This window comes from Garra rufa, chromosome 14, assembly GCF_049309525.1.
Source record: "Garra rufa chromosome 14, GarRuf1.0, whole genome shotgun sequence".
NCBI lineage: Eukaryota > Metazoa > Chordata > Actinopteri > Cypriniformes > Cyprinidae > Garra > Garra rufa.
In genome coordinates this window covers 30291123-30318783 of record NC_133374.1, presented here as the reverse complement: position 1 = coordinate 30318783, position 27661 = coordinate 30291123, and the positions used below count along the sequence as shown (strand labels likewise).

General features: G+C 39.9%; 2 protein-coding genes across 2 annotated transcripts in view; both read right to left on the bottom strand.

The window, feature by feature from the left end:
- fxyd6 (FXYD domain containing ion transport regulator 6) overlaps positions 1-2934 on the bottom strand; it is a 38287-nt gene extending 35353 nt beyond the window's left edge. Inside the window, exon 1 of the mRNA XM_073818494.1 lies at positions 2593-2934. The gene's annotated coding sequence lies outside the window, so the exon portion shown is untranslated. The remainder of the gene's footprint in view (positions 1-2592) is intronic.
- A 3917-nt stretch (positions 2935-6851) lies between these two features.
- tmprss13a (transmembrane serine protease 13a) overlaps positions 6852-27661 on the bottom strand; it is a 31655-nt gene continuing 10845 nt past the window's right edge. Inside the window, exons 2-13 of the mRNA XM_073817365.1 lie at positions 22824-23001; positions 16597-16704; positions 16252-16470; positions 12718-12844; positions 12269-12364; positions 12135-12178; positions 11805-11967; positions 11170-11339; positions 10952-11050; positions 8253-8395; positions 7797-7952; positions 6852-7710 (exon numbers count right to left, since the gene is read on the bottom strand). Coding sequence (XP_073673466.1) covers positions 7696-7710; positions 7797-7952; positions 8253-8395; positions 10952-11050; positions 11170-11339; positions 11805-11967; positions 12135-12178; positions 12269-12364; positions 12718-12844; positions 16252-16470; positions 16597-16704; positions 22824-23001 — 1518 coding nt within the window. The 3' untranslated portion in view covers positions 6852-7695. The remainder of the gene's footprint in view (positions 7711-7796; positions 7953-8252; positions 8396-10951; positions 11051-11169; positions 11340-11804; positions 11968-12134; positions 12179-12268; positions 12365-12717; positions 12845-16251; positions 16471-16596; positions 16705-22823; positions 23002-27661) is intronic.

The window sequence follows — 27661 nt, the reverse complement described above, 5'->3', positions numbered from 1 at the left end:
AGTGCCAACCCTGGCACCTCGGTTCTTCTGCCCTAGTCAAGTGGCAGGGACTTGGAATCCTGGAGGCGTGGGCATCTCGTTCCCCTAAAGCGTTGATGACGCAGCTCGAGTTGCCGGAAGGGGAACGTCTCAGGTTGCGTATGTAATCCTGGTTCCCTGAAGGGAACGAGACGCTGCGTCTCGTTACCAGTCTTCCGGCATCTCTGCGAGCGCTCGCTTCATGCTTCGAAGTTGACGCCGTTGCCGGCGCACATGCTTTTATAGCTCCCTGGTTGGTGACGTTATCACGTTCGTGACGTCACGCCTCTTCTATTGGACTATGCACACGTATTCAGAGCGTGGTTCGTTATGTGAGGACTGGTTTAAGTTCACTTAAATTAGAAGTTATTATTTTAGAAGATTTAAATCTAATAAATGTTATAATAGCTTTCAATTATACTACAATGTTGAGGTAATTTTCATATCAGTGATTTTTACATTCATTTGAATATTTAATGTGAAATTATTGTAATATAAAAATCTATCTATCTATCTATCTATCTATCTATCTATCTATCTATCTATCTATCTATCTATCTGTCTGTTTATTTAGGTATTTATTTATGTTTTCTTTACTTATTATTAGTATTATTGTTTGGTTCTTCTGTAATTCTGTGGTTCAGGTTTTTCTACTAATTTTGCATGTGTGTGTGTGTGTGTATACATATATATATATATATATATATATATATATATATATATATATATATATATATATATATATATATATATAATACACATTACATTATATTACATTTTGCAAGGATAGAAACATTTTCAAAGTTTTTGCAACATTCCAAAATATTCTATAATATTCTTTAATATTCTAGTGTTTTCTGGAACATTCCAGACAAAAATCATCCAACGCAATCATAATTTCATATCCAGCACACACTTCAGTGTTTACTGGCAGTTCAGAATGGTGTGCCTGTTTCCCTTCCCTCCCTTTGTTTTTATGTGGAAAATTATATCTGACCCCACTGTGATTAACCAAATTGCATCGCTTTCATTTAGAAATAATGTGATACAGTGTCAGTAAACTGTTGAAATGCCTGCGGGGGTGTTGATGACAGAAAATGCTAGTATACAATAGACTGCAAAACAATATTGATGCACTCTCTCTTTTATTCTTTTTAGTAAGCTCATATGATTTCTGATTAATACACCAGCTGTCATGCGTGTGTCACTCATAATTACTCCGTTCCATATTTCATATTTGAGCAAAGCAAGGTATTTATATTTAGAAGATTTATTGTGACAGATTTAGGATTTCAGTTTATTGAATAACATTTCGCTGTGAACAATAGGTCATCGTTGACTTTTTAAGGTGAGACCCTCAAGTCATCACAACCACAACGAGGGTAAATTGTATCCATGACAACAAAGCTTTCATTGGCGCGCTGCCAGACGCGCCTCTACCAGGGTGCAGAAATATTGCTATGGCAACTGTATCAGTCAGGTGATTACGATTATTAGTACAGAAAGCTGGCTGTAGTTTTGAAAGCGATAGTGATGGTAACCTAGAAACTGAAAACGACGGCTATCATTGTTTGATGAAAGGCCAGGACAAATACTTTCCCAGACATTTGGAAATTGAAACGCGATGGCATTCAGCAAGATGCAGTGTATACATTGTAAGAGATAAGTACAGATACATAATCATTTCCCAAAATAATTGTGTTCGCTTTGTCTTGTATCGCCCTGAAGGGGTTTGTTTGTGTACATTATTCGACTTGCACGACTACTCTTTTGATTTGAATTGGAATATGATTTTACTTTGAAATAAACATTTCATAACAGTCATTATTCAAAAATATGTAACCACTGACCAATCAGAATCAAGTACTCCGAACGCCGCGTACTGAACACTTTAACTTTACGCCATCAGTTTATAACGTATCGATCAATACCGAAGATAACGCGCTACCTGTTGTGCGCTCGGAGCTCAGTCGTGGTCATCTCCGGACCCCTCCCAACCTGTGGATTTCCTTCAGCACGCATACTAAAAGCTCATTTCCCCACACTTTTTTTACGCGCTGATACATTTTCCTCTCAGTAATTAATCTCTAATCCGCTTGCGCGCCATCATCATTTCCCCTTTCATTCTAGTCGTAGAATTTCACACATTTATCTTCTTATTACACAAATACATCACTCAGGTGATAATATATCGAAGTATAGCATGACTGATCTATAGAGGTTATGTAAACACTCAGTGAACGCGTTAATGAGGCAAAAACGCACGGAGCAATTCGGACACACCCTCACGCAACAATAACAGCGCGCTGTCATTCTACAGCGTTTTATATTTATACATCTGTTTAATAAACTCGGAATTCACTTCTGCTATGTGTAAACAGAAAATAATATTGCTGTTGAAATGTACACTGCACATTTAAATGTTTACATTACTTCAACTGATGATGTCATTGGAGTAAAAACGAGGCTTGACGCACGCCATTCCAAAATATCTTCTTTATAATTAGGAAACATCATGCAAGACTGTAAAACAACAGCACACGCCCTAGTTGGACAAGTGACTTCATACCCTACCTCGTCTCGTCTCCTTATGGGTACTTGGAAGAGGACGGGCAACAGTGGGGCGAACGCTGCTTCCTATTGACACGATCCGCACGACTGTAGGGTCCTCAAGTCGTTGTCTGTTAAGTGGATTTTGGACGTTTTCTAATAGAACGAAAAGTTATGAATGGATAAATATCCGCGAGCGTTTGATGTTGTAATAGCAGCCAACAAGGTTCACCTCCTCTTTTCTGATATAAATATATTGACTGTTGGCTTGTCCCTTGTCTCTTCTCTCGCGCTCTCTCGGTTCCCGCCCCGCCACGCGCGCATTGAGAGACACCGCACGCGTTGGTCGCAAGTGTTGGTTGGTCTTTATACAGGCTCATAACACAAGTCTTCACAGCGTATCCAAAAGTCCATGCTATTGTTTCTTATAACAGCAATGAGCAAATCGGAACCTTGAATGAACTCTTCAGCTTCTCAGATTATTCTTCTGAGAAAAAGACTACAGTAATTTCACATTCATAGGAGACCTCAACAATGTCTCAGACTGCTCAAATGTGGGTGAATAGATTTTTAATCTAATCAAATTTAAATATGAACTCAAACATTGTATCAAACATGTATCTATTTTTTTATGTCAAATTTGTTTTAGGAGAAACATCTCAGACAAAGTTGATTTTGCAATAATATTTTCCCCAGCATTGTGGGTAGAAAAATTTTAACAGAGGAAACTGAGACTATAGTTGTGACACTTTTTACTCCAGTGAATATTTCTCTAGATTTATTTTTAAAAGACAATTTTCAGTATAGACACATAACTTAGGGATAGTTAGGGATAGGAATAGTTTACCCAAAATTTTTTTACCTTTGTTCATCTTTGGAACACAATTTAAGATATTTTCGCATTCGTCGTGGTCCTGTGAACATGCGTCAACTGACACAGAAGAGAAGAAATTGTTGAATTAAGTCATTATTTTTGTTTTCTTTGTACACAAAAAGTATACTAATAGTTTCATAACATTATGGTTGAACCTCTGTGTTGCATGGACTATTTCAATGATGTTATTTAAACTTCTTAAACATTCTTAAAATCAGGTTTATAGGATGTTCTTATAACGTTATTAATAGGTGATTTACATTTTCATAACGTTAAGAGAAACGTCTTCTAACAACATTCTCTGAACATTCTTTTGATGTTATTTGTACACGACTGAGGTTCTTGTAATGGTAAGAGAAAATGGTCTTAGAACAACAGTCTCAGAATGCTCTTTTGATGTTATTTGTCCACAATTGAGGTTCTAGTAATGGTAAGAGAAAACCTCCCAGGTTACGTATGTACCCCTGGTTCCCTGAGGGAACGAGACGCTGTGTCTGAAACACTATGGGGAACGCCATTGGTGAACCATGCTCTGAATCCGTGGCGACTATCCAATAGGAGGGCGCGACGTCACTGGCGTGATGACGTCACCGACCAGGAAGCTATAAAAGCATGTGTGCCGGCAACGGCGTCAGCTTCAAAGCATGAAGCGACCACTCGCAGGGATGCCGGAAGAATGGTATCGAGATGCAGCGTCTTGTTCCCTCAGGGAACCAGGGTTACACACGTAAGCTGGGACATTCCCTTCCGGGAACTCGAGCTGCATCCGAAACGCTATGGGGAACGAGATGTTCATGCTTCCAGAATTCCAAATCCCTGCCCAGAAACTAGGGCAAAAGAACAGAGGTGCCAGGAGTGGCAGAAAGGTCAAGGTCATAGAACCTGACAAAGGTGAGTGGTGTGGACCACTGAATTGGGACACCTGCAAGAAGAGCTTTTGAAGTGGCCATAGCGCAGGTAGAGTGAGCCTTGACTCCCAGCGGTGGGGGGAGATCAGAGGACTCATGGCATCAACGATCCATCTGCTCAAAGTCTGATTAAAACCCCTCTTAGGTTTGCCGTAACATACCAGTAGCTGGTCCGACCTACGCCACAGGGCAGCTTTGTGGACGTAGACTTCCAGTGCACGAACTGGGCACATGCGGTTTAGCTTCTCTTTTTCTGGTTCCTTTTTCTGTAACCCTGGCAGGGGTAGCAGACTGGCCTCCTGAGGGCATCGGGGGGAAACGGACACTGTGGAATGCGGTGCTACCCGCTCATCCCCAATAGGAGCTGCCTATCGATAGGGGCATGGAGAGCAAGATCAGCAGTACGACGTAGTTCATTTATGCCAACTTCCTCGCCGGCATCAAGATCTTTAAGCAGGTCGGCTTGGTATGCCTGCAACACCGACATGGTACACAGCAGCCTGACCTGCTGCTATGTACCCCTTACCCACAAGCCCCAATGTTGTTCGCAGGGTAAGGTCCCCTCTCGGTCAGCCCTGCCACATTCCCGTAATAGTCAGTGGTGGGGACAAAAATCTGAGAGGAGAATGGTCTATTCCACGACCTCTCTACCTCGGTATGGAGGTCGGGGAAGAAAGGAAGGCTCCTATGTGGAGGTGGCATTTTTGTCCACAGAAAGCGTTCGTCTAATTTGCTTTTTTGCAGCTCATGTTGTTTCTTGGGGGGCCATTCGATGTTCAGTTTTGACACCGCCCAAGTTACCACATCCAACAGCCTCCCGGGATCGGAGCACTCGCACTGGAAAAGACTCACAGTGCGGACAGCCAGCCCCCTCAAGAGCTGACTGATCGTGCTCCGATCCCAGGCAGACCATGAACAGACTGTGTGTATCCCCATCAGTAATGTGACGCTGACAGGGAGGAACACACAGTCTAAAACGCGATCTGCCCTCGCTCACACTTTTGCCCTCACTCTTTCTAAAAGACATGTTTCACAGTGAAAAGAAAGCTTGTGCAAACTAGCACAAAAAACGTGAAACATCAGACAGACACAGACACAGACACAGACACAGAGTGCTTCACTGAATGACAGATGCTGACGCCGTTGCCCGCACACGTGCTTTTATAGCTTCCTGGTCGGTGACGTCATCACGCCTGTGACGTCGCACCCTCCTATTGGATAGTCGACACGCTAACAGTCTTAGAACAACATTCTCAGTATGTTCTTTTGATGTTATTTGTACATGATTGAGGTTCTTGTAATGGTAAAAGAAAACAGTCTTAGAACAATAGTCTCAGAATGCTCTTTTGATGTTCTTTGTCCACAATTGAGGTTCTTGTAATGGTAAGAGAAAACGTTCTTAGAACAACATTCTCGGAACGCACTTTTGATGTTATTTGTCCACAGTTGAGGTTCTAGTAATGGTAAGAGAAAACGTTCTTAGAACAACATTCTCGGAACGTAATTTTGATTATATTTGTACATGATTGAGGTTCTTGTAATAGTAAGAGAAAATGGTCTTAGAACAACAGTCTCTGAAGATTATTTTTATGATATTTGTACACGATTGAGGTTCTTGTAATGGTAAGAGAAAAAGGTCTTTGAACAACATTCTCAGAACATTCTTTTGATGTTATTTGTCCACAATTGAGGTTCTCGTAATGGTAAGAAAAAACGTTCTTAGAACAACATTCTCGGAACGTAATTTTGATTATATTTGTACATGATTGAGGTTCTTGTAATAGTAAGAGAAAATGGTCTTAGAACAACAGTCTCAGAATTCTCGGAACATTCTTTGTATTATTTGTAAACAATTGAGGTTCTAGTAATGGTAAGAAAAAACAGTCATTGAACAACAGTCTCTGAAGATTCTTTTTTATGATATTTGTACACGATTGAGGATGTTGTAATGGTAAGAGAAAATGTCTTAGAACAACAGTCTCAGAATTCTCGGAACATTCTTTTGATGTTATTTGTACACGATTCCAAGGGCACGATGATGGGGGGGTTCAACGTTTGTACATTCTCATAACATACAATTTGGGTGTTTTAAACATAGACATAACATTCAAATATAAGGTTCTCATAAAGTTATGAGAATAGATTAGAATGTTTCTCAAACATTGAAAAATAGACAAAACATATTTTCAAAACATTCAGAAATAATAATTTAGTGGGAATGTTAAGAAAACATTCTTGGAACTTATTTTTGTTAGCTTGGTTACTACTTTTCTGGGCATTGAACGTTGTATGGTGTGATTCATGTTCCGAAAATACACGAACGTCTTACAGATTTGGAACAACATGAGGATGAGCATTTTTTTTTTTTCAGTAAACTATCCTATACTATAAAAGTAGACAAATAAATATATACAGTTTCAAGAGTTTATTAAATTAATTTACAATGTAGACATATTAACTTTTATTCTTGTGGTTAATATGCTAAAAATGGCTCTGTTCGTTTTATTTTCACATAACATTAAATTACATTAATCACTTAACATATATTTGAATTCAAAACAGCAACATTTAACAAAAGTGTAGATTGCATCACTGGATATTACTCTTGGTTGTATAACATTTTTATTGTAAAATAGTCGCCAAATATTAGGTGTTCATCTATTTCTATCTTACCTAACACTCTTTCAGTTGGAAATCAGAATGTGTCATTGTACAGTGGTTATGACCCAATGAGATACAGCATTTGTCATAGCTAGCCCTATTCTTCCCTATATCATTTGTTGCAATCAGAGGAAACTGTATCAAACTGTATGCATTTTTGGCATGATTTATAAAGAAACAGTATGAATCAAAGATAGAAAAGGATGGTCCCTTCACATAGGCTAAAACAATACAACCATATTTTATAGTAGTTCATAGACACTGATTTTCAAACAAAATGAACATCCCTTTGGTTATTAAATACACATTTTCAAAATACTCCCAATATCTTTTGTAGAATCAGTGCAAGGATACAGAGTTAAAGAGGCAACAAAGGCTCAGATTCAGCAGCGTACCCTGAACATACAGTATAAATAAAGAAAAAAAAAAAGAAAAAATTAGGAAAGCACAGCGACAGAAGGACCACAGGGTCCTCAATGCCTGCAGCTCTGCTCTCCTAGGTTGAGTTGTTTTATTATTTTCTTATTGGAGAATGTTCGATTAATAAGGCTGTTTTTCTTTGTCCAATTGTGGCTACAATATTACAACATCGTTCCACATCAAAGTGCAATACTCTGTCCTTCATTTTTTCTCCTGTTGTTGTTCAAGTCCTCAGGAATGGACACATCATACAGAAGAGAGACATCAGGGCTTCTCTTGCTAAGATGACAAGATACAGACACGTTTAGAGAAAGAAAGCAAAATACAATATTATGAATCAGTGAACTATGTGGACCATGTTGTACCTGCATCTTGCTGTAGATCCAGGGCAGAAGACTGGTCACTCTGCTATATACTCCCGGTCTTTGTTTTTGTCCACATCCTGCTCCCCAACTCGTAATTCCGGCCAGATACCAGCGGTCATTAGCTCCCTTGCACACTAGTGGACCTCCACTGTCACCCTGAGAGCAACAACAAGGATAGAGGGAAAGCAAATGGAAAAATTAACTTCAGATCACTGTGAACAAGCATGTTTAACAATTATTAAAATAGTGAATAGTAAAACTTTTATTTCCATTTTCATCTTTGCTTGTAGTACATGTTTGGTTAAATAAAACACAATTGCAGCCGTAAACAACAACATACAGCATTTGCCCAAACCAGAATAAATCAATGTCATAGATAAAGAAGCACTGAGCGAGACTTGGCCAGCGAATAATGTAGTTGCCTGAGGCCATTTGTGCTCTAGTAGCTGGACCCACCTGACAGGAGTCACGGCCCCCATTCATATCACCGGCGCATATCATATTCTTGCTGATGGCCCCACGGTACACCTGACTGCTGTTACACAGACGAGTGTTGATGATAGTCACTGTCACTTCCATGAGGCTTGTAGAAGCACGGTCTGTGAAAGCAAAGAAAACGCTCACAGTCAAAGGTCAGATAAAAGAATCAAAGAAGACTAAAGACACTAAAAGCTGTGGCGTGGCCATACTTCTAAGATCAAATCAGTGTTTCAAAATATACTACAGAGAGTTCAGTATGAATACAAAAAATAACGTTTTGCGGCGGTTTCAAAGTGAAATATCCAGAGAGTGGCACTTAAACACATGTTTAATACGTGACAGTGGCATGTTTTTATTTCGCTGGTACAGGCACGTATTGCTGCATTTTTATTACGCTGCATACTGTGGCTGTTCAGAGTTCAGATATCCGGGGAGTGTCGCTATAGGTTAATGCTCTATCATGTTGCAAATATCCCCAACACCAAACATAACCCTAAATCTACCCGATAGTGTTAACAAATGCAAAAGTGATACAAGAATGCATTTGTTGATGCAGCCGTCCTATTTTACCTTCCTAATGCGGATTTGAGTTGTTTTGTTGTACTGTAGTTTCAGGGTGAACTCTTTATCACTGGAGCACTTTTAAGTGCAACACTGTAGCGTGTGAGCTACCAAGCAAACCTACTGAATTAATAAACTCATGCATATGAAGCTGTATGTGACAGCAATGTTCAAAAGTATCAGTTTTCAGATTGCGCAAGATGTTAAAATTGTCATATAATATGCTGTAAGTAAATGTGTGAAAATTAGGCTTTATTAATCCAAACTCTGCACCTGTAAATCATAATTTGTGTGAAAACTAAAGGAATAAAAAAAAAGTTTTACTGCCTTTAGTGCTCATTTCAACTGAAAAGTGAATATATATATATATATATATATATATATATATATATATATATATATATAATATCTTATAGATAATAAGATGATGTACAAGAGGCATCATTGTGGAAAAAAAAAATATTACTCATCTTTTATTTATATTTGAACAAAAAGTGGCATGTCCAAAATTATTCATACTCTTCTCAATAATCAATAGAAAAGCCATTATTGGCTATTACAGCAACCAAACGCTTCCTATAATTGCTGACCATCTTTTTGCATGTCTCCACTGGTATTTTTGCCCATTCATCTTTAGCGATGAGCTCCAACTCTTTCAGGTTGGAGGGTCTCCTTGCCATCACCCTGATTTTTAGCTCCCTCTACAGATTCTCAAATGGATTTAAGTCAGGACTCTGGCTGGGCCACTGCAAAACGTTAATGTTTTTGTCTGCCAATCATTTCTTCACCATTTTTGCTGTGTGTTGTTGTGGTGCTGAAATGTCCACTAGTGCCTAAGGCCAAGTTTCTCTGTAGACTGCCTGATGTTGTTGTTGAGAATTTTGATGTATTGCTCCTTTTTCATGGTGCAGTTTACTGTGATTAGGTTCCCTGGTCCACTGGCTGAAAAACAACCAAAAAACATTAGGTTCCCACCACCATGTTTGACAGTGGGGATGGTGTTCTTAGGGTTGAAGGCTTCTCCTTTTTACGCCAAATGAATGACTTCATTGTGGCCAAACAATTAAATTTTTGTTTCATTTGACCATAAAACAGAAAACCAGAAGTCTTCTTTGTCCAGATATGCATTTGCAAAGGCCAAGTGGGCTTTTGTGTGCCTAATATGGAGAAGTGGTGTCCTTGGTCTGCATCCATGGAACCCAGCGGAGTGCAGTGTCCATTGGACTGTCTGCCTTGAGATATTGCCAGCAGAGCCCAGATTCATCAGGATGGCCTTGGTGGTGATCCAGCACAGGTGTCACTTTTGGCTTCCGACCATGTCCTCTGAGATTTTTCACAGTGCGGAACATCTTGTATTTTTAATAATACTTTACACTGTAGCCACTGGAACTTCAAAACATTTAGATATGGTCTTATAGCCCTTTCCTGACTTGTGAGCAGCCACAATGCGCATCTGCAGGTCCTCAGTGAGCTCCTATGTCTTAGCCATGACTGTCCAAAAACCAACAGCAGAGAGCTTTTTTTTTCACCTGTGGAGTTGATTAAAACAGCTGTTCCCAATGAATCAGGGTAATTAGAATGCTTTAGAACAGCTTGGACTATTTGGAATGGTATAGAACTTTGGATTTTCCCATAGACTGTGACAGTTTGCAAAGGGTATGAATAATTTTGGTTATGCCACTTTTTGTTCAAATGTAAATAAAAGCTGAGAAATATTATTTTTTTCCACAATGATGCCTCTTGTACATCTTATTATCTTTTGGGAGAAGCCTGTGTCATTTCCGGTCAAAAAAACTTGCTGGTTGAATAAAAGTAACTTTAAGTCAGAATTTGTCAGGGGTATGAATAATTTCAGGCTTGACTGTATATTGTTTTTGTTGAGACTATTTGTCAGAATATAAATATCACATTTGCAAGAGATTTATTAAGAGAGTATTATTAATTAAATTATTTTGTTAGTGACTGAATGTGTGTTTACCTTCTGTTAAACATTGTCCAGTTTATGGATATTATAATCATACATGATGTTACTCTTAGTCCTATTTCTTTTCTATTTTCATTAATTAATTCATTCATTCATTCTTTCATTCTTTTTTAATTTCATCTGTCTGTACCTGATCCCGCTTCTGTTGTCCCAAAGCCAGATATCCAGCACTCTGATCCATCAGAAAAGGTTTGGTCAAATGTAGGAAAGCAAACTGGCTGCATGGTGCCTGGATTGAAAAGATAAATATTATGGTAGAATATTTGGAATATAGAGTATGAGTCATATACCACAAATGCAAAAAATTTTTTAAGGGTGAACTGTTTAATCAATTAAACCCCAACTCACTGGAGAAGGTAACAGGACTGCTGAGTTTCAGTAAGGCAACGTCATTATCATTGTTTTTACTATTGTAGTTCTCATTCACAAGAATCTTCTTCACAAGGTAGGCGGTCCGAGGGGCACCCTGGGAAATAGTCCCAGCATAGACACGCCAATTCCTAGAATTCACCATTGAGCTGTAATCAAGAAAAAATGTTATTTCAATAAATGTTAGAATGTAAAACTTTTTTTTTTTTAATAATGATTTTTTTTTCTTTGTTTGTTTTGTGCTAGATGATCCGAAACAATTATTAAGTGTCTTATGGTTTAAACTGGTCTTAATTTAAATACATTTTTATATCTATTAAAGAAAAGGAGAATTATATTTAATTGCTTCTAATTGACAGTTTGCCAAGCCCTGCCTAATAATACACACACACACACACACAAAATCTGTATGGCACTTAATTATTTGCAGATTACATTTAATACATTACAGTTTAAGAAAAAAATAATTCGTAAAAGGTGTCATTATACATGATTTGGGCTGAGTTTTCATTGCATTTTTTTCAGCATTTTTTAGCAGTAAATCATTTTGAAGCAATTGGTTCAGCTGATTTACTTTGTTCCACTCATCACTAGCTGAAGGAGTGAATACCAACCCTTGGAAGCAATGGGCAGCTGACACCACAAAGTCTGGAGAGACGAGTGATCCACCACAAACATGGCTTCCACCGTAATGCAGGCTGACCTGCCAAGGCCACTGGCCAAGCTGAGAAGCACTGCCCCCTATGATCCTGGAAGTGGTTTGCTGCTTTCCACAGTCTATAAAACAACAAAAAAAACATCTTAATTAGGTCATCATCCATTTACTCATCCTCACAATGTCTCATTAATAAATGGTGCTAACAAAGGAAACATGTATCACAGTAATTAGACATAAACTGAGATTAAATATGATTGGTTGTTTAATAAAAATAGATTATTCTTACCTGTGCATTCAAGTGAGACTGCTTTCTCATTCTGACAGCCCGAACTGAACAAACAGAAAACACAAAATACATTATGTACTATTGAGGGGACTATTACCTTAACAAACATCGGATCTGATGTAATCTAGATTTACCTGACATTGACCAGACCCTGTATTAGTTTGGCTGATCTTGGTCCTACAGTAAGGGCTACAGACGTCTTGCTGTCCACTGAATTTGATGCATAAGAACTGAGAGACAGAAACCCAATACATTAGTTATATTTAAATAGCTGTTGTTGGAACAAGATTCATATTTGGAACAACGAGTTGAGATGATTAAAGCTTTGATAGTTTACCAAAACATAAAAAAATAGCTCATCATTTACCCTCATGTCGTTCCAAACCTGTATGACTTTAATTTGCTACCATGGAACACAGAATAAAAAATCCAAATTTACAAGTCATATGGACTGTCCTTCAGAATACTTCATAGTATACTCAAAAGTCATATAGATTTGGACTGCCATGAGGGTTACTTAATGATGGCAAAATTTTCATTTTCGGGTTAAGAATTCTTGTTAGTGATTGATAATTATGTTTACCTTCTAAAGCCTAGTTGTTCACAGATCTGGTCAGCGTAACTCTGATCCAATCCCTGATAACACACTGGAAGGAATCGACCATCCTGAGCAGTCCTGACCTGCAACACTCCACCTTCAGCAAATCTCACTGAGAACATTGGAGAGGAATCTTAAAACAATTGAATGTCTAGGTTACATCTGTAACCCTCGTTCCCTGAAGGCATTACTTGAGAGCCCTATCACCTGTGAGCTGAAGAAAGTAGGCCAGTGAACATTGGCGAGCAGTAACCTGGCAGTCAGCGCAGTTCAGGATTGCAGCAAGGGGTGGGAGGGGGGCATAATGTCCCCGTTCCCTCCTTCAGGGAATGAGGGTTACAGACGTTACGTCAAGTGACCTATTTGGGATTTACTCATGGAAAATGCCACAATCCTGAACTGCGTTACATAGTTGAGGCACAAATGTTGACAGGCAAACGTGTCAGGACAAATGGACTCAATACGTAACCTGTAGCCAGTGCTGAAGCGGTCTCATATGGAGCAAGCTGAGCAGCATGGCCGTGGCTGCCATATGCTCCAGGAGCCTCTGGAAGATTTTGAGAGGGACCACAGTCTTGTGCCTGAAGAGTTTTAGGCAGTTTAGCACCAACTGCGTGCACTCTTCTGTAAGGTGCGCTGTCATGTTGATCGAATCCATCTCCATATCAAGAAAGGAAATGGGGAGAGCTTGTTCTTCTCCCAGTTGACCCAAAGCCCCAGATGGCTTAGGTGCCATAGCACCAGGTTCCTGTGCTTGCACAACAGATCTTGCAAGTGAGCTATTATCAGCCAGTCATCGAGATAGTTGTGTATGCGGATGCCCTGCTCCCAAAGTAGGGCTAGGACACCCTCCGCAAGTTTGGTAAAGATGCGGGGAGACAGGGACAGGCCAAAAGGGAGGACTTTGTACTGGACCGAAGGAACAGTCTGTGTCAAGACAAAATCGAGACATGAAAGTATTTCCTTCAGGTCGATGGCTGCAAACCAATCCTGGTAATGTATGCATAAAAGAATACGCTTCGTGGAAAACATCTTGAACGGTAGCCTGTGAAGGGACCGGTTCAACGCCCAAAGGTCCTGGATCGGGCGTAACTCACCACTCTTCTTTAGCATGATGAAGTAAGGACTGTAAAATCCTGACTTCATCTCGGCTGGAGGGACCGGCTCGATTGCGTCCTTTGCTTGGAGAACTGCAATCTCCACATGCAGGACAGAGGCATCTGTGTCCGAATGGACAGATGTGGAAAGGACACCTCTGAACATGGGCGGACGCCTCGCAAACTGAATCACGTAGCCGATGCGTATTCTCTGGATCCAGCCCGATGCTCTTGGCTGCCCGAAGGAGCATGGCCGCCTGCTCGGCGTCAGACTTAGACTGAGCAACAGCTGCGGAGGGGTGCTGCTCAGTCGAATCATCAGCCTCTGCTGCCAATAGCCCCTCCTCTGATGCCTCTGAGCGCCATCCTTTGGCAAGTCCACGGGGTAGTGAGAGGAACCAGACATCTGTGGATGGTTACCCAGTGGAACATTTTGGATGGTCACACTGAGGTCACCCTGGCCTCTAACCGGGGCAGCCGAGGAGCCTTTACAGCCCGCTGAACTGGGCTGGGTAGAGGACTAGGGCAGCCGTCCTACGAGCAAGAGGAATACAATATTGCAATACTGGCTGGCTGGCTACGCAGACTGCTGCAACAGCAAAGCTTTCTTCTTTGTCTTCCAGCTTGTAGTGATGGCTCTAAAGCAGAAATCTGAATGAGTGGATGCACGCCGCCATCTTATATACCTGTATGTACCAGGGAGTGGCTAGGCATGCAAATTCCACTCGTCAATGTTCATTGGCCTTTTTTCTTCAGCTCAGAGGTAATATTGCTCTCAAGTACAATCCCAAATACGTCACTCGATGTAACGTCGAAGTGAGCAACTGAGGGGAACTGAATTTCCTTAATTGGTATTTTTGTCATGTTTAACAGTAAAATCCAGAAAAAGACCATCATTAAGACAGGATCAAAGATATTGCAAGACCAAGATTTTTTTAGGAGTTCAAGCACGTAGAGCTGAAACTCTGTTATAACTGTTAGAATGGCCAAAGATTAGCATTGCCCACCTAAAACTAATAAGTAACTAAAAACCGTACGTCATACAGACTGGAAACTTGGAGGGATGGTAATATTCGCACTGTCTACAACTGCACCAAGGCTCACCCCAGTCAGCCAGATGGTGGCACTACAGGTTTTAAAAGTATGTAATCGCTCATAACACCTAAACCATTAGTCACAGACTCAAGTGTCTTATATCATTCAAATCCTTGCCTCAACAGATACATTTTTTTGGGGTATTTTGGATTTTTTTTTTTTTTTTTTTTTTTTTTTAAACCTACTTTTGGAAACTAGTCCTAGGTTTATACCTGATCAGAACCAAGACAGGAAATTAATATTTTGCTAAAATGCCTATAACTCTTGAATGGAAAGAGATATTTTTGCCAAATGAAACACACACACACACACACACACACACACACACACATATATATATATATATATATATATATATATATATATATATATATATATATAGAGAGAGAGAGAGAGAGAGAGAGAGAGAGAGAGAGAGAGAGAGAGAGAGAGAGAGAGAGAGAGAGTTCAATCTGAGGTCACAGTAAAAAAAAAAAAAAGGGGAGTTTGGCCACTTGATGGTGCTATAATATGGAAAACATTAAAAAAGGCTATGACTTGAAAATTAGTATGCCGTGTCTTTGTCCGGGGTGCCACAAAATTCTACGAGGACATCCATGTACTTTTAAAAACTATAGGTGACACTATAACAGTTGTAAATGTAAAAAAAAAAATATGTAAAAAAATAATAATATATAAATATGAAAAATAAGCTTTCCATTGATAGGATAGGACAATATTTGCCCAAGATACGACTATTTGAAAATATGGAATCTGAGGGTGCAAAAAATACTGAGAAAATCTTCTTAATCTTCGCAAGATTCTTAGCAATGCATTTTACTAATCAAAAATTTAGTTTTGTATATTTACGGTAGCAAAATGTACAAAATATCTCAATGGAACAAAATATTTACTTATTATCCTAATGATTTTTGCCATTAAAAAGAAACATTGATAATTTTGACCCATACAGTATATTTTTTGTATTATCTAAATATCCAAAAGTTAATTTATCAAATGTTGTTTTAAATATATTTATTTATTTATTTTTATTTATTTATTTATTTATTTATTTTTTGCAGTGAAACCAGCAGTGCAGCTTTCAACAATGTGTCATAACAAAATAAATACAGGCTGCACTGTGTACTGTAAATGCTTATCTTAGAACAGTACGGTTTCAAGCTAATCTTCAAATCTAGTGTCCTCATCTAGACTTGCCTCCTTTGTGGTTTCACTTTAGAGCCAAAGCACTATCTAAAACACTCAACCACTAATCTCTCAGTGTTGTGTCCTGAAAGAATCAATTATATCTGATTGTCAGCCTCTTTGCTGTAGAACATTTTCTCACCGCAGTTTGTCTCATCGGTGGCCAGTTGGCAGTTTAGGATGCCGTCACACTGCATGGAGGAACTGGAGCAGATATCAGGCACCCTTACGCCGTCATGTGTCTCATAGTGCTCTTGCTCTTCGCAGTCTTTTCCTCTGCAGTCATTGTCATTGTTCTTGCAATCCTCTCCCCTGCAATCACTGTGATATTGGCCAGAATTTGACTTGGATCCAAAATGCACTAATACCCATTAATGAGAGAGAGCAATAAAGAGAACAAAACAAAAAAAAAACAGGAGAGGGGTTAAGATACAAGGTAAGCATTAATGACGTGTCCTGTCATTACAGATACAACCCCCTTCCTTACCTCCAAGCCAGATGGCCAGTCCAATGAGAGCCAACAGCAACAGCGCACCTACCCATCCACTCCAACACTTGGCTCTCCGTCCACAAGACTCCTGCCTTTTTGGAGGAGCTATAGAAACAAGACAAAAAAATTAGCCATCAAATTCAACGATTCTCACATATGTATGATCAAAAGTTTGTAGCACTGTAATTGCAGGCAAGTGAAGGACTGTTCATTATTTAAAAAATGCATCTCAGTGCAGTTTATTAAGACAAATATGCACCTTGTCTATCATAAGCATGTTTTCAATTTCTGAAATAAAAGTGTAGGTGGTGTAACTGTCTGGAGAATGTTATGTAGATTATTCTTGAAGTAATACTTTGGCATAATCAAGATTTATTGTCATCTGTTCTGGTTATTTCAGGTTATCAAAAGGTGCAACTTTTACTTCTATATGGCTTCATCAGTTGGAAGTGTGCGTGTACTGTATACTGTAAGGTTATGATGAAAAATCACGAGATCTGAGATTTTCCAGATGCATTGCGATTCTCTGTCGAATCGATTCTGTCCTTATTTTTCAACAGCAGATGGCACTGCATGCTTTAAAAACAGCCGTACTCTGCTTGCTTCCAATACCTTACACACACTTGAACCTAAAATAATCATTCATAAAGTCTGAATGATTAGAGCGAATTACAAATATGTTCACAGTGGACTGTGTTCACATTAATCTTGTGTCATAGTAGCTTTCTGAGCTGAGATGCAATTACATAATTACATAACACTCTTTTTTTCAAGAACATTTAACTGCATGCTTTTAAGTTTAGAGCACCATCTGTTGTTAAAAACTAAGCTGTTTACACTAGTGCATTTTCATTTGAAACAGGGTTTTAAAATGAAAACAATCCTTGTTTACACTGGTGTTTTCCACGTGTACCCAGAAACAATCTCCGTCGTCAAGGATATGCAGAGCAAATGTGCTTTTTTTTGTACTTTTATGAATTTGATGGACAGGACAGTAGAGAAATGATAGGAAATCAATGGAAGAGGGGAACAGGATTGGCAAAGGACCTTGCGTCAGGAATCGAACTATGTGTGTGTTATTTTAAAACTTATAACTTTTGCTACAGTTACACCTGTTGTTTACGCTACTCCAGCATTATTGACTGAAAATGGAGACTTTCGAAAATGCTGCAGACCCCATTTTATGGGCTGTTTACACAACGTTTTCAGACAAAAACTGGAAACTTTTTATGTACTTTACCTGTTTGTTTACACGACAACAGCGATGAAGATGTTATTGTTCTTGCATTATAATGATTTTATTAGCCTATCCAGATGAAGCCATTAGATGTGACGCTGGTGCGTTGTTCAATAAAAATATAATAATAATAATTCAAAAAAATAATTTATTATTAAAGTGTTGGGCCCCTTCCTGATTTTTTTTTTTTTTTGCATGTTTGTCACACTTTAATGTTTCAGATCATCAAACAAATTTAGATATTAATCAAAGATAACACAAGTAGCAACAAACCCACATGGCCCTGTGTGAAAAAGTGTTTGCCCCCTAAACTTATAAACTGGTTGGGCCACCCTTAGCAGCAACAACTGCAATCAAGCGTTTGCTTAAAGTTCGGGAGAAGCGCGTCAGATACTTAGCGTAAACATCACAAGAGGAGCCCACTCAAGTCAATCAGCGCCATAGGTTTAAATACAGCTGACTCACCTCTATTCACCTGACGGTTTATCAGTAACTGGTTCGCCTGTCTGCTACCATGTCGCAAAGACAAACTACCACGTCAGAAGACGACTCCGACTCTCCTCCAGCCGGCCCCAGGACTGTGCCTTCCCCGCATGTCGCTCCAATCGAGCCCCAGGCCCCATCTGATGGCCGCCGCTCGGCCCGAACGGTCTCGCATCACCCACGACGCCTCGGCTTGCCCTCGCCTCCTCCGGCGAGAACATCAGCCGACTCCCCGGCATCTTCCTACCGCTCGGTCAGGCCATCAATTCCACCCATTGATAAGTGGACTATGGCGAGTCTCAAATCAGCGCTGGCCAAATCTGATGTCCAGCCTTCACGCAAGTTAAACAAAGCAGAATTGTTTAACTTGTACAAAAATTTGCAACCAACTAACCTCTCTCCCGAGCCTCCCCGAACCCCAAAGACGATCAAAAGAAAACACAAAACTCCGGCCGCGCCGACGTCATCGTCTTCCTCCCGTGTGAGACCTCACACAACACTGGCCACAGCCCAGCCCTCCACCGCGGCTCCTCCTCCAGCAACGCCTGGGCCCGCAGCCCAAGCGAGCGATTGGCCGCTTCCTCCGCCACCAATCTCTTTTCTCTCTGAGTTTACAACCCAAGCAAGCACTTGGCCACCAGACTCAGCTCTGCCGCCCGCCCCTGGCAGCTCGGGGCTCGGAACTCAAGCGAGTGCCCGTTCCACCAAATGCCATAGCCTCGGAGCCTCCCCAAGTGTCCCACAGCATCCGGGCGCAGATACTAGCAGAAATTCAGGACGCTGGCTCCAGAGGCGGAACAATCCCCAACTCCAGTTCCTAAGTATTCAGAATTAATATTCCCGTAAACCACCCACTGAAACCCCTTCTTGACGCATCCCTCAACACCATCCTCCAAGCAGTCTCTCCAAGAACCCTCCAGTCATACACAACTGCGTGGAAATGCTTCAAAGCTTTCCACCTCTCATACAACACACCCTTCCCTGATTTTTCCCTACTCTCAATGACCTCATTTATCTCTTATCTCGACAGGGTCAAGGGACTCCAAGCCGGGTCCATCAAGGGCTACCTGAGCGGCATCCAATTCTTCCACAAGCTGATGTTCGGCGCACCCACACCCGGAATCAATAACTCGCAAACCACCCTACTGATCAGGGGATTCCAACGATCCCGGCCCACCCGGCCTGACCCCAGACTTCCCATAACGTTAGACATCCTCACAAAATGTATCCACACCCTCCGCACCAGTTACCAACACTCAATGCTATGTTCATCTTAGCCTTCTTCAGGTTCCTTAGATGTTCGGAACTCACCAGCTCTTCTAAATTCAATCCAAATACCAACCCCACCATTTCAGATTTAACCGTACTCGATAACGGTACTATTTCCTTCCTAATTAAACAAAGCAAGACAGACCAAGCCAAAAAAATGCCATCTCATCTACATCTTCAACCTCCCTTCTCAGATTCAACCTTATCAGTCCGTCCTTGAGAGGAAAATTTCTCAAGCCACTCTTTTTGCATCGGGGCAGCAACATCAGCAGCACAGAAAGGCCTCTCCAAACAGCAGATCCAAACCCTAGGAAGATGGTCATCAGAAGCCTTTTAGAACTACATCAGAACTAATCAGTCACACATCAAAGAAGCACACCAAACCCTCATTGGCCGATAAGCCATCCAAAGTAACCTTCCTACTCCACCTCCCTCCCCGCCCGGCGGGCCAAACTCTATGCATTTTCCCCCTGCCTGGTGCAATGCTAGGTGTCTTGATCTCCCATCGTTGCCACGAGAGCCCTCCCAGGTGGGTTTTCCACTCTCCCTTCCCGCTCGGCGGACCAAACGCTACACCTTCCCCCTGCCTGGTGCAACACTAGGAGTCTTGATCTCCCATCATTGCCATGAGAGCCCTCCCAGGCAGGTTTTTCTCCTCCCTTCCCGCCCGGTGGGCCAAACCCTATGCCTTCCCCCCGCCTGGTGCAACACTAGGAGTCTTGATCACCCATCGTTGCCAAGAGAGCCCTCCCAGGCGGGTTTTCCTTTCTCCCTCCCCGCACGGTGAGAGCCCTCCCAGTCGGGCCTCCATACTTGCCATCCACAAGCGACACTCATCTGTCCAATGCTGCGAGTCATAATCTCCCACCTGATGTCTCATTAGTCCTCCCGACCAGAAGCCCCGAACCACGCATTTCAACATCAGCAGCCGGCAGGGCCTCCCATCCGTAGCCTCAAACGAGAGCACGTAGGCCCCTCCGGCCTGCCTACCTGCCAACTTCTCGATTATCAGCCCCCGTCAGATCAGTGTCTATTTGGGGGTGTCTTTAGTCCGGCGGCTGCCCTTCAACTTAATTGCTTTTTGGGGGGAACTCTGGGTTCGGGCCATTCCCGAGCTCGGAGCCCTTCACCGGACAGCACGCCAAACATGCACTACTTTTCTCCGGCTAATTATATCTAAGCGTGAACTCGTGAAATGATGTTTCATTAACAAAGTTCGGGAGAAGCACATCAGATACTTAGCGTAAACATCACAAGAGGAGCCCACTCAAGTCAATCAGCACCATAGGTTTAAATACAGCTGACTCACCTCTATTCCCCTGATGGTTTATCAGTAACCCTCCACCACCCCATCTCCTCACTCCGAGTTCTCACTACTCCTATTGGGGGGTACTCTGGGTTCGGGCCATTCCCGAGCTCGGAGCCCTTCACCGGACAGCATGCCAAACATGCACTACTTTTCTCCGGCTAATTATATGTAAGCGTGAACTCATGAACTTGCAATGAGTCTGTTACAGTGCAGGAATTTTGGCACACTCATCTTGACAGAATTGGTGTAATTCAGCCACATTGGAGGGTTTTCGAGCATGAACCACTTTTTTAAGGTCATGCCACAGCATCTCAATAGGATTCAGGTCAGGACTTTGACTAGGCCACTCCAATGTCTTCAATTTGTTTTTCTTCATCTATTCAGAGGTGGATTTGCTGGTGTGTTTTGGATCATTGTCCTGCTGCAGAACCCAAGTCACAAACAGATGGCCGGACATTGTCCTTCAGGATTTGGTAGACAGCAGAATTCTAGGTCCAGAAGCAGCAAAACAGCCCCAGACCATCACACTACCACCACCATATTTTACTGTTGGTATGACATTCTTTTTCTGAAATGGTGTGTCACTTTTGCGCCAGATGTAATAGGACACGCACCTATCAAATAGTTCAACTTTTGTCTCGTCAGTCCACAGAGTATTTTCCCAAAAGTCTTGGGGATCATCAAGATGTGTTCTGGCAAAACTGAGACAAGCCTTTTTGCTCAGCAGTGGTTTTCGTCTTGGAACTCTGCCATGCAGGCCATTTTTGCCCAGTCTCTTTCTTATGGTGGAGTCATGAACACTGACCTTAACTAAGGCAAGAGAGACCTGCAGTTATTTAGATGTTGTTGTGGAGTCTTTTGTGACCTCTTGGATGAGTCGTCGCTGCGCTCTTGGGGTAATTTTGGTCGGCCGGCCACTTATGGAAAGGTTCACCACTGTTCCATGTTTTCGCCATTTGTGGATAATGGGTCTCACTGTGGTTCGCTGGAGCCCCAAAGCTTTAGAAATGGCTTTATAACCTTTTCCAGACTGATAGATCAGTCAATTACTTTCTTTCTCATTTGTTCCTGAATTTCTTTGGATTTCAACATGATTTGTAGCTTTTGAGGATCTTTTAGTCTACTTTGTCAGGCAGGTCCTATTTAAGTGATTTCTTGATTCTTTTCTCAAGTTTTTGAAAACGCCACCGTTATTGTTTCCGTGTAAACACCCAATACGAGAATCTTTGCAAACAGTTACGTCATGCATGTGCATAGTACATGTTAGGTATGTAGACATGTAGACGATTTTAAAGGCAAGCACGAACAAACAGCGCGCCAATTACTGGCCTGGCAAACGTAATACAGTGTTTTGCCAGTTTTCGCAGACATGTGTAAACGAAAATCGTTTTGAAAAAGTTGTGGTGTATACGTGAAACTTCTTACAAAAACGCAAGGGAAAAACTATTACATTTTTGACTACATTGTTGTCGTGTGAACGTAGCCTAAAACGGGGTCTGCAGAATTTTCTAAACTCTCTGTTTTCGAGGGTCGAAAACACAGGACAGGCGTAACTTTAGCAAAAGTTATGTGTTTAAAAACGAAAATGCACTTGTGTAAATGCAGCCTCAGAATAATGATGCATTCGGAAAATATCAAAATTGATCCACAAATCGTAGTGCATCAATTTATTATCACAACCCTAATATAGTATAAAGAAGAACTGAAACATTTATTTAAAAAAAAAAAATTGCTACACACTTTGTAGGATTTTTCTTGAGCATTCTTATTTTCCATCAGCTGTAACTGCCCTGTCTGTTTTGATTATAATCAATTTGTACAAACAGTTTGCCAATATTGTCTTCAATTAGCAAGAACAGATTATAATGGAAAGATTTTTGTCACAGTAGCACCAAACTGAAGTGACTGAAGAGATACTGTACATACCAGCGACACACTGTGTGACGATGATGGGTGCTACTTGTACTTGTGTTGGATCCTTTTGAACATAGTATGGCACAGGTTTTTGTGTGCTCCCATATCTGTCCTGATGAATCACCTCCTCATAGCTTATAGGAGGGGTCTGTGGGTCCACTGCCACAGAGTATGGGGGAGGAGGGTCCTTCTACAAAAGAAAAAGTGAAAGTTTTCAGAAATAATAATACACTTTTCTATTAGCTCTACTATAGTTGCGGTTTGACAAGTTCATGCAAACACACACACACACACACAAATGCCACACAACACTCTGAGAATTTGCTTGTGTACTTTGTCCTAAATAATTGAAATGCCTTGACTTTTCCTCCTGTACGAAAATTCTTTGAGGTCTACATTCTTGTCAAATGACATAACAAATACGTCAATATACTTGTATTTCTGGTCTACTTTTTGTTTTGCTTTGTTTTACCCTAATCTTGAGAATGGTTTGGAAAAATCTCTTCAAAAAAAAGGGTTAGAAGTTGGTACGAAATTTTGAGATATGGACCACAAAACCAGTTATAACCCTGCTGAAAAAAAAAAAAAAACGCCAGCCAGACTAGGCTGGTTTTAGTTTTTTTTTTTTTTTTTTTTTTTTTTTTTTTTATATTTGTAGCAATAGCCAACAATACATTGTATGGGTAAAAAAATATATATATTTTTTTTCTTTCATGCCAAAACATCATTAGGATATTAAGTATAGATCTTGTTCCATGAAGATATTTTGTAAATTTCCTACCTTAAAGATTTAACTAAATTTTTGATTAGTAATATGCATTGCTAAGAACTTCATTTGGACAAATGTAAAGATGATTTTTTCAATTTTTTTTTTTTTTTTTTTTTCAATTTTTTTTGCACTCTTAGATTCCAGATTTTCAAATAGTTGTATTTTGGCCAAATATTGTCCTATCCTAACAAACCAAACATCAATGGGAAGCTTATTATTTATTCAGATGATGTATAAATCTCAATGTTAAAAAAAAAAAAAAAAAAAACATTACATTACACCTTTGATTGTATAGGTTCAGACTGTCCAATCTATTATCGTCGAATGATTCGACTGGAAAGATGTGACCAGGGTTTTTTTGAGGAGGGGGGGGGGGGTGCTATTTTCTAGGAAAGATTTTGCCTTGAGAAAAAGGCAGGCTAATTGCCTCTGACAAAGGGTTTGGTCGCTAGGATAAAATGGATTGCTTCCTTGTGAGCACAACAGTGAAGAAAAGATCACAGTGTCTCTTCTTCTTCTGGATGTATACATTTACAGGAAGTATTTATATTTACAGGAATTGTTCAGTAAAAGTATTCTGTATTCATTGTTATGTCATTTTAAACTCGTGGGACTCTCTTGGAACTCTCTTTTAAGAAATTTTTGTGACGACTTAAAAAAATGCAAATAAAAGTGGTCGAGTCCATGGCATTACCGTAAGTCACCTGAAGTCTTTGTGTGAAAAAAAAAAATCTAATAAGATTCCACCCACCCATTGTTGTAACCGATTCAATGAGCCAAACTCAAGAATCGAGTCTATCCTGGTGAAAAAAAAAAAAAACCTAGGCTGGTTGGATGGTTTTAGCTGGTCAACCAGCCTGGTTTTAGAGGGGTTTTGGCCACTTTCCCAGCCTGGCCAGGCTGGTCTTAGCTGGTCAGGCTGGGGAAACACCAGCTAAAACAATGACTAAAGTTGATTTTCATTTTGAATGTTTTTTTGTTTTTTTCAAAATCTTTGAGAATATGAATATCAATCAGGTCTATTTATTTTTCTTCTTATTGAGTATTATGACAGTTACAGTATTTCTAGCAAAAAGTAAAGTTACACACATTTGACTCACCTTACTTGATAACTACTGGCCAATCGGGGCACATTTCATTACACCTCCTGAATCTCAAGCAGTTCTAAATATTTCATCACGATTGTCACTCACGTGAACGAGCACCGATTTGCCTTTGACTTTGGGCTTTTGCAACTGTTGCTATCTTGTGTCTCAGCCAGGTGAGGTATCATTTAGCTATTACTTTAGCACGTCAGTATTGATATTATGAAACACTGTCGTGATTCGAGGCAGTTAATACTCTCTATCTAATGGTTTATTTGCATTGGCTAATGATGGCTTGACTGTCCACGTTATGTTATGCAGCGTATTCAGTAGTTTCACCTTCGGAAACTGCAGTTGAACCAGATGCTTTCTGATACGGTACCAAGTTGTGTTTTCTTTTGAAGGCCTCAGACTACCTCACTTTGAATTTCCATTTGAATGGCCTCTTTCTCTGTCGCTTGCAAAAGATGTAGCCTACCTCTTCAGTTCAGTCCAGTGAGTAGGTGTGTAAGTGCTTGCACTGCTTGACCAAACAATAATAACAAATATCCTTTCTTGTCTAAATGGTTCCATAAAGAACCTTGACATCTGAAGACATCTTTCTGTTTCACGAAAGGTTCTTTGTGGCGAAAGAATTATAAAAAGGTAAGAAAAAGATGGTTCTTTAAAGAACCTTTGACTGAATGGTTCTCTGTGGAACTATAAATGATTCTTCTATGGCATCCCTGTGAAGAACCTTTTAAAGTACCTTTATTTTTAAGAGTGTACCTTAAATGTAAAAGCTCTTTCACACCAAAAGCTTCAGGCTGAAGGAAAAATAAAGGTCAACACTCTTCAGCAACAAAATAAATAAATAAATAAAAAGGAGAACAAATGTTAGTTTATCGTGAGTAATTTTTGCTTATTAATATGGTTGAATTGGATCATCATAGGTCAGCAGCAAAGACAGTTAATAAAATAGGAGGAAATGTATTATTTAACATTTAATTATTGCATGTTTGCGTCATATTCTAAGTTGCATTCCACTGTTTTTATTTTGAGGAATAATGAAACTGTTTTTTTTTTTTTTTTTTGTGAATGAGTTTAAATGAATGCATGTTTTTTCTAGAGCTAAAGTAACATCTTTCTCCCTATTTCTGTCAACATAGGGACAGGAGAGCTTTCAATCAATAAATGGGGGGGGGGGTAACTAGTGGTACTTATTTGAAAAAAAAAGTAATGGGTTACTAGTTACTTGGAAAAAAGTAATCTGATTACATTACTTGCATTACTTGTAATGCGTCTCCCCCAACAATGTTACTGAATTCATGTTGGATTCATAGTTTACATAAACCATTTAGCTACCTTTTTTATTACAAGAAAAATATTGGAGTTAATTTGTCAAATACGTTACACCAATTACTTTGGTTTCCAGTTTACTGACTTTCAGCTCTCCTGCCCCCATGTTAAGAAAAATCAGGAGCAGAGTTGACAGGTTTTCACAACATAACCAGCCCAACTTGTTTTTGGAAGGGGGGGGGGGGGGGGTCTCCTAATATAATTTGCATTTCAGGGGCCAAATACCCCATTATTGGGGTTGATTCAACCAGCTGACATGAAAAACAACCCACAGCAACAGTGGCCCAAATCCATGGGAAAACCCTAGATTTGGCAACACTGTGCGCAGTGTAAACATGATGGTTACTGTAGTTCTAGATGAAAATATGATCATGCATTTACTTGCACAAAAATGAATAAAAACGGTGAAAGGCAAACTCAGAATGTTGCAAACCTGCAATAACTAAATTGTTAAATGACACAAATATTCTTTAATTATTTAATCCCATTTTATTAACCAATATCTTTGCTGCTGGCCTGCCACCAATTCAATGAGTCTTGAACTTCCATCTCCTGAATCCTATTCTTCATGCAAAAGCACTTTTAAATTTACCAAAAATATAACTTATTATATTAAAACCAATCAAGCAAGCCCAGCTAGAATGGGAAAAAGTAATGGAAAAGTAATGTAACGCCTTACATTGCATAAAAAGTAACTAAATAAGACAATAAGTTACTTTTTAGGGAGTAATGTCAGTATTAGAATGCATTACATTTAAAAGTTACTTTCCCCAAACAGAGATAATTTGGTTAACCCATTAACCTGACCAGTCAACAAAACCAAACCAGACCAGTCACATTTTTAGTGCAGTGGCATTTCAGTCCTACTTGAAGTATAAATCAGTCATAATAAAGAGTGTATTATTAATGAATGTATTCTATAGTGAGTAATTGAATACTTGAGTCAAAGTCTTAAAGTCTGACATTTCAAAACAATACTGACCCCAGGACAAGTTTCAGTCCAGGGGTCCGTTCTTCGTACCTCGCTTACTACATCCAAGATCAAATGACACATCCAAGATCAAATCATCGCGCTAACTATGAGCTCGCTATTCCGGTTCTCCGAACTCACCTGTTGTTGATGATTAGTATAGCTGGATGAAGTTATTTGAGATCACTGGGTGGCTTAAAAGGGGCTACGTATCGATAGTAGAAACATTGATCGGCAACGCTTTGATTGGTCGGCGAACATGACGAAGGAGCGCGCTCAGTATTTTTCTGCAGCAGAGCAAGAACTCTTGATTGAGGGATTTCAGGAGTTTCAGAGTTTAATTAAAACGCAAGGGAAAACTGCAAAGGCTGGAAAAGCAAGGAGAGAGGGCTGGCAAAAAGTAGTGAACAAATTAAATGCGTTAATGCTGCCCATGTTACATGTTTTTTCCTTGATATGTTATTTTATTTATTTTTTTATTTTTTTATACACTACCGTTCAAAAGTTTGGGGTCAGTAAGACTTGTAATAGTCTTTAAAGAAGTCTCATCAAGGCTGCATTTATTTGATTAAAAATACAGAAAAAACAGTAATATTGCAAAATATTTTTTACAATATAAAATGTTTTTTTTATATATATTTTAACATTTAATAATAGAATTTATTTCTGTGATGAAAAGCTGAATTTT